Raw genomic sequence first — 18760 nt, 5'->3', positions numbered from 1 at the left:
CATTTTGATTCTGAACACATTCGTAAATACATATGTAAAGGATAATTAATAATTATTCGTGACTAGAAATAGTCATGGAAAGACATGGTAGTATATGATACTAGTGTGCTATACTTAAAGTCTCTAAATTCATTATTGACACGGCTATCATTTTGGGGAAAACATTTCAACATGTGATACAAATATTGGCCAATATAAGTCACATTCTTCACCTGAGCATTTTGGCTGGAGCTAGAAAAGCATAGCGCTTCATTAATATAAACTGTTATGAAGCTTTCACGCAAGTTCCTCCTTACCTTGCTCAGTAGTATTGAAAAGAAAATGTTAAATATTAAAGGTGTCATTAAATTTTTACAAATATTTTTTATCCCCTTCAAAGAAGTCTTGTCCTTGCATTTGAACAAATTTGAATTCCTTTCACACAAGGATGCAAGTTTGATTGAAATTGGCATTTTTGTGGTTGAGAAGAAGTCAGAAAATATCAAATATTCACAAACAATAAACTCAATATACAACACACTCCGGGCACCCGATCGATCAGAAAAAAATCAACTAAGCTTTTCAACTACTAAAAAAATGAAATTTTTAGTAAAAGTAACATAAGATTTAAAATAACATCCCTATAGTGCCAATAGTGGAGAGGCATAATAAGAACAGTGTTTATATCAGCTAATTAATCAGTTAGAAAAGAAACCAGGTTTAAAAGTTGAAACCTTTAACATTTACAATATTTGTCACTCACAAGCTACAATTTCAAACCAAGTCGATCACATATTCGCTTTCAGCCTCTCTAGAATAGTAGGTACTGCTCACAGCGTACCCATGTAGCATTAGGATTGTTTTGTTTTAAATCCTTTATATTACGTTTCTGATATCGATTACACCCTCGTCTTCAGTTTAGCATCGTGTTTTGGAAAAAAATCCGTCGCATCATCAATACAGTTATTTTTTCTGAAGTGAGTCAACATAGGCTCCAAAACAGTTTGTTCACATGACATCAGATTCTTATTCCCTGAAATGTGACATATTATATATAAAATAACATGATATGTAAAATATATATAAATGATTTGATATGTATTATATATGAAGTTTATTTTTTTTGAAAAAAAATTAGTTTAAATTACAAAAATATTCAAATTGAAGCAATTCATTTAATAAACACATTTTTAAAGAGAAAGGGATTTTTTGAAGCCCACCTATTAAAATAAGTCCTTTACGTGCTCTTGTTAAAGCAACATTAATCTGGTGAGCATCAGTGATGAATCCCAGATTTTCTTTACACCACCCATCCGTTGGCTGAGGTTCAATTCTGTACTCCGGAATGGACCTAACCAAACTGAATATGACGTAATCCCACTCACCACCTTAAAAAGCGAATTTGTATTATTTATAAGACAAAATTCAAAATGGTAACTTTTTTGGATAATAAAGTTAAAAAATAGTATATAGATCTAAATCAAAATGATAGATCTTAAAGAATTTTATACAATAAAAACAATAAAAAACATAAAAACAAGCTTGACTTAGAACAATAGCGACATGTTTCATATAATTGTACATATAATATCAAATGATCGAGACTGGCAGATTTGCGCTCGATTACTTTTAATCAAAATAGCGTACACTTTTTCTCTATCGAGATCATTGAATTTTGGGTGGGGGGAATTATCATCTTTTTGACGTAATAACTAATTTAAGCGTGATGGCTGAAGAAAAATATGTAAATAAATGTTTTGAAGTATGTATACCTCCCTGGCTTAGAACATTATTATTGATTTCCCAACCAATATACTGTAAAATCACTATTTTCTTGAGTGAAGACTTTCAAGGTTTGCAAAAAAAATTATTGATATGTGGGAATTTCATTTCGAGGTTGGAGAAGTGTTGAGTAATAATGCATATTAAATTTTACATTTCGTGGTGGTCATGATTTCGAGGGTCTCTCCTTACCTAGAAAACAGCGAAAATTAAACCCTCACGAAAATAAGTGATTTCACAGTACCCTTTTCTGTGAAATGTGCCATTACCTTGACTTTCTACAACTGTATTGACATTGCAGAAATCAATTTTTCTCTTTCTTAATGCAAGTCGTATTTGTTGACACTGTGCATTGTACTGTGACATTATGTTTATACTCTCCCAGTTAATTTTCTCCGTTTTAACCAGGTAAGAGAATATGGATACCTGTAGAAAAGAAAGCAGAATGATTATAAATATGAAAATCTGAATACAATATGCATTGTATATGATCAAAGTAACTAGAAGAAATTATGGTACCTCGTATGTATAAAAGTTGTGCAATTTCTTGCAAAGCCTGGATACCTACTATTTTTATTTCTAAAATGTGTTTGTTGATCAACTTTGAATTGGAAAATGCATAGTAGGTGTTTTTATTCGTATTTCCTGAATTATCATTAGAATTTACTAATTTTCCCTACATAATATGCTTAACTTTAGAGATGAAGCTTGTAGAATTATTAGTGGGGAAAAAATTACTTTGAGAATTCAGAGACATTTTTGTGAGCATTTTTGAAATAGTCAATGCCTGGTTTTCAGATTCAGAGGATCAGAGTACCTTAAAAATAACACTACAACTTCTTTCAATAAATCTGTATAATTTTTATATCGTTAAACTTTCTAAATGCGCCAGATAATATGGTCCTTGAACCAAGGCCTTCATGTTTCTGGCGTAGGAAAATATAAGCCAATTTTTTGCATTTATTCTATTTAAAAGCACATTCTGAATATGTTAGTCATTTATTTCATTATTTCATAACTTGTTTGTCTGGCGTCAGACAGTTCTAGATTTAGCCAAGGCTTGTGGGTCAAGTCTTTCAGTAGAACTATTGTGATAACTCATCTTGGAAACTTAATTCATATTATTCTATCTCAACCATGGGGATTGATAGTACCATGCTAAACACCCAAAAAACCAAAGCATTGGACCTAATTATTATCTCATTATACATTACACGTTACATAACATTTGACCATTCTGTTATGTATAGGTTACATCATAGAAGCCGAGTAGTATTGATTATATCGTTTTCATGGGGCGTGGAAATCGAGGGCGCGGAGCGCCCGAGATTTCCACGCCCCATGAAAACGATATAACCAATAGTACGAGGCGTCTATGATGTAAGCAACTTGTCGCATGTCTGATGACGTAAATTTCATTGAGAGTGTCAAAATTCAATAATAATAAAAAAAAAAAAGATTCATTTCAAGCTAGCTCTCAAACATGTCGGACGTTCTTAGTAAATTTGACTTTGAGTTTTTAACTGAGTTTGAAGATTTTGACGATTTATTTTTGAGCCAGGCACTCGACATATATGAAATCACAGAAACAAATAGCAAGGAGTTTAACGATATAAAGTTTGGAGATTTTACCGTAACTTTCAAATTTTCAAAATGGATTAATCTTTTGAACGACTGGGAACTTTCAACCGAGTTAAATACATGTATTTTAATTTAGTTAACGGTTAAGAAATAGCTATACATGTTCATTTTTCTGTGGTTATGAACTTGTGAAATAAAATCAGTTTTTTTCTCATGACCTGATTCTGCCTCCTGCAGTGATATATGAAGGGGCGTGGAAAGTATTATCGCATATGTGATATGGGATATATCACCACAGAAAGATCAAAGAAAATCACCGCAGATATGCGACAAGCATCAATATCATTCATCTACATCCAGTAAAGCTTTTCAGGTCAACGTTATCAGATTAACTAGTACTAATAGATGTTTATTTTCACTGCATACAGTCTTTCTGCCTTTAGAATTACACGTATTCCTAACTTTGCAGACGTTTGATTTAGTCACAGTTTAAAAATTTCAAGAGAAAAATGATGATAGTTGATTAACTTTTTCTGTGTTTATTAGAAAGATGTTATCTCATTTAACAAGTATATATATTACAATGTATTTTAAAAAGAAATACATGTATCATAATTCTCAAAACTGTTCACCAAATAATGTTTAGATTTGTAAAATGTGTGATGTAACCTTTTCTTTCAAAATTGAATAAGCACTGGTTTTATCTAGTATCTGGGAAAAGGCAAATAAGAAGAAATTTCACGGGGTAGAGGTGCACAACCAAAAATTTCAGGGGGGGGGGGGGGGCACTAACTAGGAATTTTTTTTATCAAGCAAATAAGTCAATATAAAACATGACATCTGGGACACAGACATAAAGTAGCTATGTTTTCTATAGCATATAAAGTATAATTATATATCGGCAAAAATGGGTGGTTCTCTCGTCATGAAAATGAAAAAATAAAAAAAAAGAAAAATAACAAGTAATAAAGTATAAGTCTACGTAGAATAAATTCATCTCCAAGCTTTATTTCATGTTGGTACAACTGGATTTAATTTTTAAGGTCTTCCGTTTCAGACGGAAGACCTTATAGTGATTCTACTGTTTTTAAGGTCTTCCGTTTCAGACGGAAGACCTTATAGTGATTCTACTGTTTTTCTTCTTCTTCTTATTTTTTTCCCCAAATCTTGTCGGCAGGATTTCTCAGAGATGGCTGGACGGATTTTCCTGAAATTTTCAGGGATGATAGAGAATAAAAATACCCCGAGACGTTTTTTTTTTCATTTTTTCAAAATTCACTTCCGGTCGTCAGATTTGTCCGATTTTCGCATTTTTGAAAAATATCTAATCCGAGTGAGATCTCAGAAACGGTACGAGATTAAGGCACCAAACTTACAGGGTTGATAGATCTTGATAAGTAGGCAAATCCATTTGGGTTAAGATCGTCCGCCGTCACTTCCGGTCGTCACAGGAAGTGACCATAAATATCGAAAATTTCAACTTTTCTTTTCTGAAACTTTTTTTGCATCACTTTATAGCATCTTACTTGCAGTGTGAAATATTTCAGTCGCACCGGAAACAAAAACGGCAACTTCCGGTTATAAGAGGAAAACTACATAATTTGAGTATTTTTCTTTCCCATAAATACTTTTTATAGATACAGTGTTTGTACTGATTTTTTGATATGTTATTCAGACTCCATATTTCTACAGTAAAGTCAAATATCTTTTGAAAATGCACTTCCGGTCGCGTGATTTTCTGTCCTCAAAATGAGAAGTTATCATTGCTAGATCTCGTAAACGGTAAGAGATAAGGAAACCAAACTTATAGGAGTGATAGATCTTGATAAGTAAACGAACCAATTTGGGATAAGATTGTCTGCCGTCATTTCGTCGTTACAGGAAGTGATCAAAGAAATCGAAAATTTCAACTTTTCTTTATGAATTCTTTCCTAGTAATACACTATAGCATCTTATTTGCTGTTTTGAAATATGTCAGTCCCACTGCAAACAAAAACGACAACTTCCGGTTATGAAAGAAAAACTATACATAAATTGAGTATAATACTATACCATAATTATCTTTCATGACAAGAGTATTTAAATTATTTTAGGACATGTTATTCAGACTGTAGAGTAACCTTAAATATCTTTTTAAAAAATTACTTCCGGTAACGGGATTTCTGGTCCTCAAAATTAGAAGTTATCATTACAAGATCTCTTAAACTGTAAAAGTTCAAGACAGTTAACTTATATGAATAATAAATCATAAAGATTGGGCAATAAATACAGGGTTAAATACGTCGGCCGTCAATTCCGGTCGTCACAGGAAATGATAAAAAAAAATTAAAATGATTTTTGTAAATGCTATTAAGACTATAATTGTCTAAAGTAATGTCGAGAATCTTGGTAAGCTACACGCCGTTTGTTTTCCTGTTATCCTTTTAAATATCATATACCTTATTAACATAGATAAAAGCTCATTCATACAGATAAATAGAGGAGAACGGAAGACCGTTTTTGTTGCTTTAGCAACAAGAGTTTCTAGTTTCTTATTAAGGTCTTCCGTTTCAGACGGAAGACCTTATAGTGATTCTACTGTTTCTTTTTATTATTTTTTTTCCCCTTTTGAGATTTCTTTTATTTATGAATTCTCAGAGATGACTGGACAGATTCTCATGAATTTTTCAGGAATAATAGAGAATTAAAATATCTTTCAAATGCAGTTTTCAATTTTTCAAAATTCACTTCCGGTCGTCAAATATGTCCGATTTCCGCTTTTTTAAAAAAAGCTTTGTCCGAGTCATATCTCAGAAACGGTAAAAGATTAAGACACCAAACTTATATGGGTAATAGATCTTGATAAGTAGGCAAAACCAATTGGGTTAAGATCGTCCGCCGTCACTTTCGGTCGTCACAGGAAGTGATCCAAAAAATCGAAAATTTCAACTTTTCTTTAATGAAACTTTTTTTGCATCACATTATAGCATCTTATTTGTAGTTTCGAAATATATCAGTCCCACCGGAAACAAAAACGACAACTTCCGGTTACAAGAGAAAAACTGCATATTTTCAGTATTTTTCTCTCCCATAAATATTTTTTATGCGTAATGTATTTGAAATGGTTTTTGGACATGTTATTCAGATTGCAAATATCTACAGTAACGTCAAATATCTTTGTAAAATTCACTTCCGGTCACGTGATTTCCGGTCCTCAAAATGAGAAGTTATCATAGCTAGATCTCGTAAACAGTAAAAGATAAAGACACCAAACTTATCTAGAGTGATAGATCTTGATTAGTAGGCAAAATCAGTTGTGATAAGATCGTCCGCCGTCACTTCCGGTCGTCTCAGGAAGTGATCAAAAAAATCGAAATTTTCAACTTTTCTTTTATGAATCTGTTTTAGCCTCACATTAGAGCATCTTATTTGTTGTTTTCAATTATTTCAGTACCACTGGAAACAAAAAGAGACAACTTCCGGTTAAAAGAGGGAAACTACATAATTTCAGTATTTTTCTTTCCAATAAATATCATTTATTTATGAAGTATTTGTAATGATTTTTGGATATGCTATTTAGACTGCAACTGTCTACATTACGTCAAGAAATTCTTGCAAAACTCACTTCCGGTCGCGTGATTTCCTGTCCTCAAAATGAGAAGTTATCATAGCTAGATCTCGTAAACGTTGAGAGATTAAGACACCAAACTTAATAAAGTGGTTAATCTTGATGAGTTGGAAAAAACAATAAAAATAAGATTGTCCGCTGTCACTTCCGGTCGTTACAGGAAGTGATCAAAGAAATCATAAATTTTAACTTTTCTTTTAGGAATACTTCTTGGCATTACACAATTGCATCTTAATTGTTGTTCCGATATATGTACGTCCCAAAAGAAACAAAAACAGCAACTTCCAGTTATGAGAGAAACACTTCATTAATTGAGTATCATACTATCCCATAAATATATTTTAAAGAATGAGTACTACGAAACTACTTCCTTCAACCTTAAAATGATAAGTTTACAAAAAACCTTTTTTGTTGTCGAACTCGATGGTTCAGTGGTTAGCGTGTCCGACTTTCATTCTAATGGTTTTGGGATCGAGCCTAGATCGAGGATTCTTCTTTTTTTTCTTTTCTTTTGCATTTTGTCCTTTATTTATTTTTTTTAAATAGAAAAATATCCTTCTTACAGATAAATAGAGAAGAACGGAAGACCTTATTTGTTGCTGTAGCAACAAGAGTATCTAGTTATTCTTCTTCTTCTTATTTTTTTCCCCAAATCTTGTCGGCAGGATTTCTCAGAGATGGCTAGACGGATTTTCCTGAAATTTTCAGGGATGATAGAGAATAATAATACCCCGAGGTGTTTTTTTCATTTTTTCAAAATTCACTTCCGGTCGTCAGATATGTCCGATTTCTGCTTTTTAAAAAATATTTAATCCGAGTGAGATCTCAGAAACGTTAAGAGATTAAGGCACCAAACTTACAGGGATGATAGATCTTGATAAGTAGGCAAATCCATTTGGGTTAAGATTGTCCGTCGTCACTTCCGGTCGTCACAGGAAGTGTTTCTAAATATCGAAAATTTCAACTTTTCTTTTTTGAAACTTATTTTGCATCAGATTATAGCATCTTACTTGTAGACTTGAAATATGTCAGTCCCACTGGAAACAAAAACGGTAACTTCCGGTTATAAGAGAAAAAGTACATAATTTGAGTATTTTTCTTTCCCATAAATATTTTTTTATAGATAAAGTATTTGAAATGATTTTTGGATATGTAATTCAGACTGCAAATGTCTACAGTAACATCAACTGTCTATGTAAAATTTACTTCCGGTTGCGTGTGAATTCCTGTCCTCAAAATGAGAAGTTATCATAGCTAGATCTCGTAAACGGTAAGAGATTAAGACACCAAATTTTTACAAGTGGTATATCTTGATGAGTAGGCAAATCCATGGGGGATAAGATCGTCTGCAGTCACTTCCGGTTGTCACAGGAAGTAATCAAAGAAATCCAAAAATTCAACTTTTCTTTATGGAACCTGTTTTGCATCACATAATGGCATCTTATTTGTAGTTTTGAAATATGTCAGTAACGCCGGAAACAAAGAACAACAACTTCCGGTTATAAGAGAAAAACTACATAATTTGAGTATTTTTCTTTCCTGTAAATATTTTTTATATATGAAGTATTTGTAATGATTTTTGGATATGTTATTTAGACTACAACTGCCTACAATAACGCCAAATATCTACGTTAAATTCACTTCCAGTTGCGTTATTTCCTGTCCTCAAAATGAGAAGTAATCATTACTAGATCTCGTAAAGGGTAAGAGATTAAGACACCAAACTTTTACAAGTGGTAGATCTTGATGAGTAGGCAAACCAGTAAGGATAAGATTGTCCACCGTCACTTCCGGTTGTCACTGGAAGTGAACAAATAAATAAAAACTTTTCTTATGGAATCTTTCTTAGTAATACATTATAGCATCTTTTTTGTAGTTTTGAAATACGTCAGTCTTACAGGAAACAAAATCGATAACTTCCGGTTATGAAAGAAAAACTGCACAAATTTAGTATCATACTATCCCATAAATATTTTTGATAAAAATAGCATTTGAAATGATTTTAGGACATGTTATTCAGACTGATGTGTCTAGAGTAACCTCAAATATCTTTTCAAAAATTAACTTCCGGTCACGTGATTTCTTGTCCTCAAAATGAGAAGATAATATTACGAGATCTCTTAAACTGTTACATATCAAGACACTAAACTTCTATGAATAAAAAAACATGAAGATTGGGCAACAAATATAGGGTAAAATGCGTCCGCCGTCACTTCCGGTCGTCACTAGAAGTGATACAAAAATTGAAAATGATTTTTGTACATGTTATTAAGACTATAATTGTCTAAAGTAAAGAATCCTGGTAAGTTACACCTCCGGCTGTTTGTTTTCCTGAAATCATTTAAAGTATCATATGCCTTTTTGAACATAGATAAAAGCTCATTCATGTGATAAATAGAGGAGAACGGAAGACCTTCTTTGTTGCTGTAGCAACAAGAGTTTCTAGTTTTTATTATTATTATTAGCAGAATAATTTATTTCTGGACACAGAATTATGTTGATCACACTGAATTCAACTTTTTTTAAAAAGTTCTACATATAATAGTAAAGTTTGCTCACGTCAGACAAGCTTTTTAAGAAAGCCAATACTTGTTATGATTTACTTGTAGTATTTGTGGGTGACTGGAAATTCCTGAAACCCCCAATTTTTGGAGAATACCCTTAGAGGAGGGGTGAAACCCCAATAAAGTGGTGGAAACCCCATAAAGTTGAATGTAATGGGGTACAATAAGGCCTAAGGTGATGTTTAATTGAATGATATTGATATCCGTAAATTTTTATAGCCAATTTTACCACCTCAGAATCGACGGAAACCGGGCGCTATTACTAGTTTACCGTACACCACGCCCGATCTAAATTCGAAGCGAGCTGTTTGTCAAATATATGATATTAAGGTCAGACGACACGTTCCTCAAATATATGTTTTGTATCTCTTGTTATTATATCAAAATTTCCTCTTATTTGTCATTCTCTTTTGATTTCAACATTGTTTTAATAATGTTTTTTATTTTAATTTTTAAATATAAGTACACCAAAAATTGTGTTATAGGCCATTTTAAAGATTACCCTTAAGGATAAATAACACAAACAAACTTTTTTCATAAATCAGTATTATTTCTCATAGATTTACATTTAAATTGGTAACCTGAATAATGTTTACCAAGTAGAGTGGGAGAATTGTATAAGAATTTGTCGTAAGGTTGAAGAATTGTGCAAAATTTTGTATGGAATTATGTAGAAGGCAAAACAAAATTTCGTATCTTAGCACTTCAAAACTTGAAAGCTTCAAAGCAACAATAACAATAAAAATAGGAATGATAATTCATTAATAATTACTCATTTGTTACAAAGAGAACAAAAAATAAATAAATTTCAAAAATTGAAAATACTGAATTTATTTTTGAGATTTTAGACAAATTCTGAATTTAGAGATGTAAAAATATGAAATTCAAAGGTTCAAAGCAATAATAATAATTAAAAATAAAAATAATAATTACTTATATGTTACAAAGAGAACAAAAAATAATTAAATCAATGTCAAAATATGAAAATACTGAAACCTGAAAAGAAATAGTAATTCAAAATAATATATCAATTTTCAAATATTTAGATATTTTATTCCAAAGTAACCTTTTTATGTTCTTTTCTTAGAAAAAAAATCAGATGTTTTAAATATTTTACATCAGTTTTTTACATTTTGAATTGTCTTTAAATTACAACAAATATGAAATAAAAGAAAAAAAAAAGAAAAGAAAAAGAAAAATAACAGAATTTTTGATTGAATTTTAACTGTGAAAAAATCTCAGTCTGTACTGGTCGAAAAGTGAACTAAAACTAGTGCTAATTGTAACGGGGACCGTTACAGATGTTCCCCAAACGCTCCCTATCTTCCGTTTTGATACCTTTCTCTACAAACTTCACTAAAGATGTGTAACACTTTTTTTATATTTAAAACAATTTAAATATTTTAAGAAGTATTTTAATGGCAAACAAGGGCGTTCCATGTGAATAGAAATATTTAGAAAAGGCAGTTTTCCTATTTCAACAAGAAATAAAAAAAAAAACACGCAGACTCAGTACCATGCGAGTCGCAATATTTAGAAAAGACCCTCTTCTCTGTAAACAAAAGACACCCGGCGTATCATGTGAATGGTTGTATTTAGAGGGTTCGTATATGGGAGATTATTAATTCACAAAGATTTTTTTTAAATAAAAAAACCCACTCACTCGGCGGACCATGTGAATGGCAATGTTCAGACATCACTGCTAACTTTGACACAAGTAAACTATATATATGTATTCAGAAAAGATTGTTTTCCTTTTAATAAAAAAAACACCACTCACATGGCGGACCATGTGAATGGCAATGTTAAGACATCACTGTCCCCTTAAGGCCCTTTCACAATTGGCGCACGAGCAGAAGCGACAAAATATTCGTGCGACCGAATATTTTGTTTATGATCGTAAACTGTTGCCAAAATAATCGCATAGGAAAAAAGTGTTTGTACGAAATTTGCACGATCTAAAGCGACTGTTGTGCATTAAATCTTGCGTCTATATGCGACTGTTGTAGAATGAAAGCGAGTGTTGTAAGATAATGCAATGGACTGCACTACTGATCAGGTCATCGGACGATTGAACGTGCGACACTACGACTGCTCGTACGCTCATGCATTCCATAGTACGAATGTTCGTGCGAGTCTGAGGGTCGGGTATATATACCACCCGGTTCCGACGTTCTTCAGTTGACATAGTTAAGATGCTTATAATTATACACGGTATAATATATACCTGTTGCAAAGCATGGCAATTGAAGGTGATAAATCAAGCAATGGTAGTAAAACGTTGCAAGATTACATGAGACATTTTGAGCAACAGTCTCACGGTTGCAAAACACACGCAAAGACAGCTGCGATTAATCTTACGATCTTTAAAAGTCGTGCATCAGTCTTATGAGTACATAAAACGTTGTAAAACGTTCGTACTAATATTCGTGCGTTGAATTGCGATAATTTGGATCGCATTTGGTCGCGTCTGAATAGTGTGCATGTTGACTATTTTGAGGAGACCTGATGCGACCACTAAAACACATGCAATGAATGCAAGACATCGTGCAACGTATGCGATAGCTCGTGCAAAGCTAAAATTTTCCCATCGCAAAGTGTTGTAAATTGCTCGTGCGCCAATTGTGAAAGGGCCTTTACTATTTGTTAACTTTGACACAAAATAACCTATAGTTGATTAAAAACAAGCCCTGCATCAGACAGCCTGCATTACTATAATAGTGTCTTAATGTGTATACAAGAAACATGTTGTCATCCCATGAGAATCCCTCGCAAGGCATATAAAGACACAGATTGCAATTCAAGACATATAAGATTTTGTAATTTTTCGGAAACATTTTTAAGAAAAGAACTTTGTCTTTCTTTTTTTCAACATTACACTTTTTAGTCTTCCGAAGGGTCATCAGACAGCCTAGGAGACGACGACAATGTCATTCCGTATATTTTACTTTTTCGCCGTGCAATGCAAGGGTTCATCAAGACGTCGCAATGTCATGATGCACGACACTGATTCCTCCTTTCAGAGCTCTCCATGCCAAGAAGAAAAATATTCCTCTAGCGTATATAAGAAAAAAAAATACCCCTCATACGGCGGACCATGTGAGAGGCGGTTAGTATATGAAAATGACTGTCTGACTATTTCTCCACTAATTAAACCTGTAAGGTCTAAGTATGCCACATAACAAACAACACATAACAAATGCTTTATGTCCAAAATGTATTGAACACCGTTTCGCCCTGTAAGGGCTCATCAGGCCGCCTAGCAGACGACGACAGTGGTTTTTGTTTGTTTGTTTGTTTTTCGTTGTTGTTTTTTTTAAACGTTTTTTTCTCATAATCAGTTAACATGTATGACAATAAATGTACAATAAACATATGCTCTATATTAAAATGGACATGAATTGAATAAAATCTGTATATAGCTTTAATCATTATTATCGCGCATCTGTAGAACATTTAAATTAATAAGTTACATCGTGCATTTTCTCTCTTATCCAATTAACATGTATGACAATAAATGTACAATAAACACAATTGTTATATTACAATAGACATGAGTTATATAGAATCTGTATGTACATTTTGCATTCTCATTGTGCATCTATCGAACAGTTGTTACATTGCTTTACAAATTTTACAATTTAATAGAAATCGCATCATGGAAACTATAATACAAATGTTCAATTGTCACATTTGGATCTTCTGGGAAGTCTTTTGCGAGCACCAAGTCGAGACAAGAGCCACTCTCTGTCGTTGGCTTGTTCACAAGTTGTTGGTAGCCATAGCTTGTAAACAACGTTTTTAGAGATGGTTTTCCAAAGTAGTTGTCATTGAAATCGCCCAGAATCAACACTGGGGAGGATATTTCTTGATTGATTTGGGATAATAGAGAGCTGATTTTGGCTTTAAACTTATCCATTGGATATATTGGAGGTCTGTATATCACGAACACCGCTACCGCTGTTGGTTCTAATATTTGTATTGACACACACTCAAGTCCTTTACTTTGGTCGTGTACCTTGTATGTTTGACATCTTTTGTAAATATTGCGACCCCACCCTTAGCCTGTGATTTTAGTTGTCGAAATATGGGATCAGAGGATGTGTATGCATCCTATCGATAGACTGCGTGAACATCTGAGTTTGGAATTAAGCTCGGAGGTACGTAGTTTTTCTTGGTAAGCCATGTTTCTGTGAAACATATAACTTGGGAGTCATTCACAAAACCAGCGTTTTCAATGTCTTTCCTATGTGAGAGGAGACCTTCTGTATTATGCAACAATAGTTTTAGACAATAACATTTGTCATCAACACCAGTTTAGAGGAGGTAGTTTGGCATGCTAGAAAGTGATTCCTTAATTTCTGCTGACGCAAAAATACAATCTGTGTCAAAGAATGCAAGATGTTGAGTCCTTGTAATGTAGTTGTTCTACTTAATGCTACATATGCCATTCCTGGTTGAAATATATTTTGAAGTGAAACTACTCCTTGTGTTGTTGTCATCCCTTGCACTTTGTGAATGGTTGCTGCCCAACCCAGCTTAAGTGGCAATTGTTTTCTGAGTGCATTTCGTCCTACAAGAACATCTTCATATGGCGTTATACGGACAGCTTTTTCTGATCCTTGTACATTTGAAACTGTGGTGGAGATGGCTTTTCTGCCAATGTTTTCGTTATCAAATTGTATATATACCGCATCGATGTCATTTCCCCTGACCTCTATAGCAGATATTGTACCAAATGCGCCATTAACAAGACCATCTTCTGTATCAATGTTTCTTGTTAGCATAACCCGTGCATTGATTCCAAGTTTGATTATGTCTGGTAGGTTTTCTGGCGATGAGGAGGAATAGGGTAGCTTTCGCAAGAGCAGCGTACCTGAGGTACTTTTTGTGTAATCTTTGGCTGTTGAGTACAGACATGGACTGCAGACTGTTTCTACCATCTGTTCATTGTGTGCATCCACTTCGTTGTTGGTTGAAAATATATGCAAAGCATTCTTTGACTCTATCGGAATTGACTCTTTAGAAACAGACTGAAGGAGTTGTAAGTCTGTTTGTTGCAATGGTTCTCCCCGCAATCGGACTCTTAGACGGTTTAACATTTCGGCAAACTTTACATCTTCCTTTTGACGCATGATCTCAGACAGGCTGGCAATTTGGAATAATGGATTCCAGAGATCTAAAATTATAGAATCCTTTAGCTTGTACAGAGGAGATGCCTTCACTGGAGGAAGCTGGTAGAAATCACCAACAGCTAAAATTGCAACATTTCCAAACACCTTCTTAGATTGTTTAATTTGGGTCAGCCTGCCATGGATGTATGTTAGAAGTTTGTGGTCTACCATCGAAATTTCGTCAATGATAAGGAGCTCTAAATGCTCATATTTTGCTCTTAGCGAGTTTAGGATGTTTTCCCCGAAAGGCGTGTATGGGAGTTTAATATTTTTGCTAATCCCAAATGCTGAATGCAAAGTCATACCGCCTATGTTGAATGCAGCTGTTCCAGTTGGTGCTGTTATAAGCACCGATAAAGCATCAGGTGTTTCAAGTGTTTTGGATAGAATTCTGTTTGTTTCGTGATATATGCATTTTATGAGATGCGATTTTCCTGTTCCTGTTCCTCCGGTTAGAAACAGATGAAAGGGATCAGGAGACTTTTTCCATGCTACTTCAAATACCCATTCTCTTACTTTGTAGAATACTTGTTGTTGAATCAAATTCATTTTTCTTAATGAATCTTGTATTTTGGTAGGAGAAATTTTAGGCTTCTGATATTGTATGATTCCAGCTTGGGTAGATGTAGACGATTTTTTAGAAATCGCCAGAAGTTCGATATCTGGAGATATGTCTTCGTCCTCGTTATTAACTTTGCTTGTATTTTTCTCCTGCAGTGTGAGTCTTTCTGCTTCACATTCAGGGGCTACTGCTGCCCATGCGTCTTCTCCGATGCCGCCCTCCTGTACATCATCCCATGCTTTCTTTAAATTATCTGCATCCCTCTCAAAGCGAGCTCTGTTCTCATTAATGATGTTCAATACGGATCTTTTTCCGATTTTTCCATTGAAAATGTAATGTTCAAAATTGAAGACTTCTTCAGGTTTGATTATTACAGTTCTGTGTGGTAGGTACAGTTGAAGCAATGTCAGGAAGTAATCATTTTCCTGCGTCAAGCGATTGAATCGGGGGTAGCGGATGACAGCTTGTTTTCCTTTCTTTCTTTCTTTCTTTTATGTACCCTAGTTCATTATTCAGTTCATAGTGCAATAGCTGTGCACCTTTTTTGGAAGAAGTTGGAGGTCTAGAGGCTGTAATATGAGCAGAACTCTGCCAAACATTGTTCATTAAATGGTTGTCCAATTGGTCGAGCGTAATATTTGTCAATGATGGAGGACATCCATATATTTTCATGGTTTCCTTTTCGTGATTTCAGTATGTTCAAAGGAAGACTCATCTTAATTGCATTGCTTCCTGTGGGAATGAATACAACTTCTCTTGAGCATTCTTTCAAATGCATGCTGCAAACTCTGAAAACAGCTTCCTGTGCAGACACTTCTCTGTTTTGGACGTAAACCTGAGCAATGTGTTTCATTGCAGTAGCCGCATCCTTGTTCTTTTTGTGCATTTCCTATAAGTTCGCCGACTTCGGCTTCTGCTTTGCTGATATATGATAGTATATAAGCTACACATGTGTAAGGGTCCATAACATATTGAATGTCCATGTTTGCATTCCATGCACGCAGTAAAGTTGGATTGTAATTGTTAACCCAACCATCTTCTACGTTTCTTTTGTAATATATCGTGTTTTTCTTCGTATTTGCAGACAGACTTTCCTTGAATTTGGCGTAAGTAATATTACAAGCAAGTAGAATGTCATCAAATGTTAAGTTAGATTCTGTTGAGTTGATTATTCTCCATACATCTTTAACAATTTGTTTTGGAGATCTCTCGGCACCAGATTTACATAGGTGTTCAATTTCCTGAAGTGTTGGCATGTTAGTGGTTTGATTTTTTTCTCTCTCCTTGTTTTCATTGTCTTCCTCTGTGACTTTTACAAGAAACGTTTTGCGTATTGGAGGCCTAGGGAAATTAAATCGACATGTCGTTGAGTTCTTCTTGCATGACTTTGTGTGTGTCTTACTGTGAACCTGTACAGCATTAACAATATCATGGAGTCCAGGATCGCTTTTCTCATTTGGCCTTATTGTACCCCATTACATTCAATTTTATGGGGTTTCCACCACTTTATTGGGGTTTCACCCCTCCTCTAAGGGTATTCTCCAAAAATTGGGGGTTTCAGGAATTTCCAGTTACCGGTACTTGGGCTTAAATAGTATTATCCAATGATTCCTTGCACTTCCTTATTGGGGTCATGTAACGGATGTATCCATTTTTAATGCTTTTATTTCATAAATGCTTAAAACAGGGTATTCTTGATATACAACTAAACTCATATGATTCTGTAGACATATGCATACTTTTAAACATACTTGAAAATCCAAAAATTTCACAGTATCACTGCCATATCTAAAGCGCAACGCCATTGTGGCCCTTCAGGCCTTTGATTTTCTCATTCGCTTTGCATGAAAGTGAGAACCAGGGAGGAGAGGCATATACAATTCATAATCTGAAATAATTTTCATAGTAGATATAGTTTGACGATGTAGAAATGTTGAAGCTGCTTATACAAGATTTGCCACATGCTCACAAGTCGGTACTCGCCCTTATATGCACTTAAAGAGGCTGGGGGTGGCAGCCATTTTTAGACTATTTCAATCTCCTTTAAAAGGAGAGCTCCATATAAAGATATACAAAAATGATCAAATTTTAAAACTAAAATGTATAAATTTTTTCTTTGTCAAATGATAGTTGACAGCTAAAGATACCGTTGTGGCAACGCACTTTGAAAAAATTACGCACTTTGAAAAAATGTTTCAAAGTGCGTTAAAATTCGGACAAAATCAACGCACTTTGAAATTTTTTTCAAAGTGCGTTAAATTTGGGACCAACTCAACGCACTTTGAAAAAAATTTTCAAAGTGTGTTAAGAGTCTACATCAATAAATTTTACCATGGAGACACTTAACGCACTTTGAAAAAAAATATTATAATTTAGTCATGGAAAGATTTTATTTGTTATTTATCTTTCAAAAAACTAAGCCTAACCTTAACCTCAAAAATGAATTGATTTACTCCCGTCGAAAAGAGGAGAAGACGGGTATAAGATCCCTCAGTCCAAATCTTTATCTTTCCAATACATAGGTGTCGGTAACAAACGGGGGAGGGGAGCAATAAACCTAAAAAGGGTACGCTGCATTTTCAATGCTTATACGATGTATATATCTTTCCAAAATAAGTGGTGGGGGGGGGGGGGGGGTTAGCCCCCCCATCCCCTCCCCTGGGCCTTCGCCCAGTCTCGATGTCTATGCTATACTCAAAGCATTCATATAATTATGTATTTACCTAACTGGTATGACGTTGAAAACTTTCAATTATAATAAATGAGTTAAATAAAACAGATGAAAACTAGAAATTTTAAAGTTTAGTAAAAAGTATGAGAGAGAAAGAATTCTCATAGTTTTGAACAATCAAATTGGCCCCTTTTTATTATGATAAATGCGAAGTTGCTTGAAGCTGTCCTCTGTTAGTGCCCCCATTACACCTTTACATCTACTTATCAAAGACTAGTAGAATTAAAAAAAAAGGGGGGGAACGAATTAATGAACTTAAACAATCGTCACTCTTTTTCTCAAGACCCTTTAATTTCCCCTTTTATTTTATCAAAACCTTAAATATTTAAAACGTCAATATCTCAGGTCCTACAGTGACTTTATCATAAAAAAAGTTATCAAACCAGGATCTGTTATTTATCATACCGATTATTTGAAGGAATATTGATCAATCTTAACATATTTTTCAAAGTGCGTTAATATGGTCGATGATTTTTTTCAAAGTGCGTTAGCTTGGTCCCAAATTTTTACGCACTTTGAAAATTTTTTTCAAAGTGCGTAATTTTTCAAAGTGCGTTGTAACATACCGTATCTAAAAAATAAGTTAAATCTGGTGGTTAATTCAGGATTAATTTGTTGACCCACCAGCCTCCTTAATTATTACCCGTAGTAGTTATAGCCCCCCTCGTCGTATGCAAATTGTTTTTTGGAGTTTCGAATAGGAAAAAAAAATGGACTTTGCAATTATATTCCTAGGGGAGAGGGGTACATGTATGTGTATTTTAATGTAAGCTCAGTGCG

General features: G+C 34.0%; 1 protein-coding gene across 2 annotated transcripts in view; it reads right to left on the bottom strand.

Annotated features, from left to right (window-relative positions):
- Positions 1 to 275: 275 nt before the first annotated feature.
- LOC134240501 (helicase with zinc finger domain 2-like) overlaps positions 276 to 18760 on the bottom strand; it is a 56269-nt gene continuing 37784 nt past the window's right edge. The window contains exons 13-15 of one of the 2 annotated variants that reach the window (XM_062722604.1): positions 2031 to 2187; positions 1200 to 1367; positions 277 to 1012 (exon numbers count right to left, since the gene is read on the bottom strand). In XM_062722604.1, the coding sequence (XP_062578588.1) occupies positions 879 to 1012; positions 1200 to 1367; positions 2031 to 2187 (459 nt within the window). In that variant the 3' untranslated portion in view covers positions 277 to 878. Of the gene's footprint in view, positions 1013 to 1199; positions 1368 to 2030; positions 2188 to 18760 lie in introns of both variants that reach the window. The other variant, XM_062722613.1, reaches the window with a different exon arrangement.

This window comes from Saccostrea cucullata, unplaced genomic scaffold, assembly GCF_032062105.1.
Source record: "Saccostrea cucullata isolate Sc308-1 unplaced genomic scaffold, CSIRO_AGI_Scuc_v1 ctg2470, whole genome shotgun sequence".
In the NCBI taxonomy this organism is placed as follows: domain Eukaryota; kingdom Metazoa; phylum Mollusca; class Bivalvia; order Ostreida; family Ostreidae; genus Saccostrea; species Saccostrea cuccullata.
This window is presented reverse-complemented; position numbering and strand designations above follow the sequence as displayed.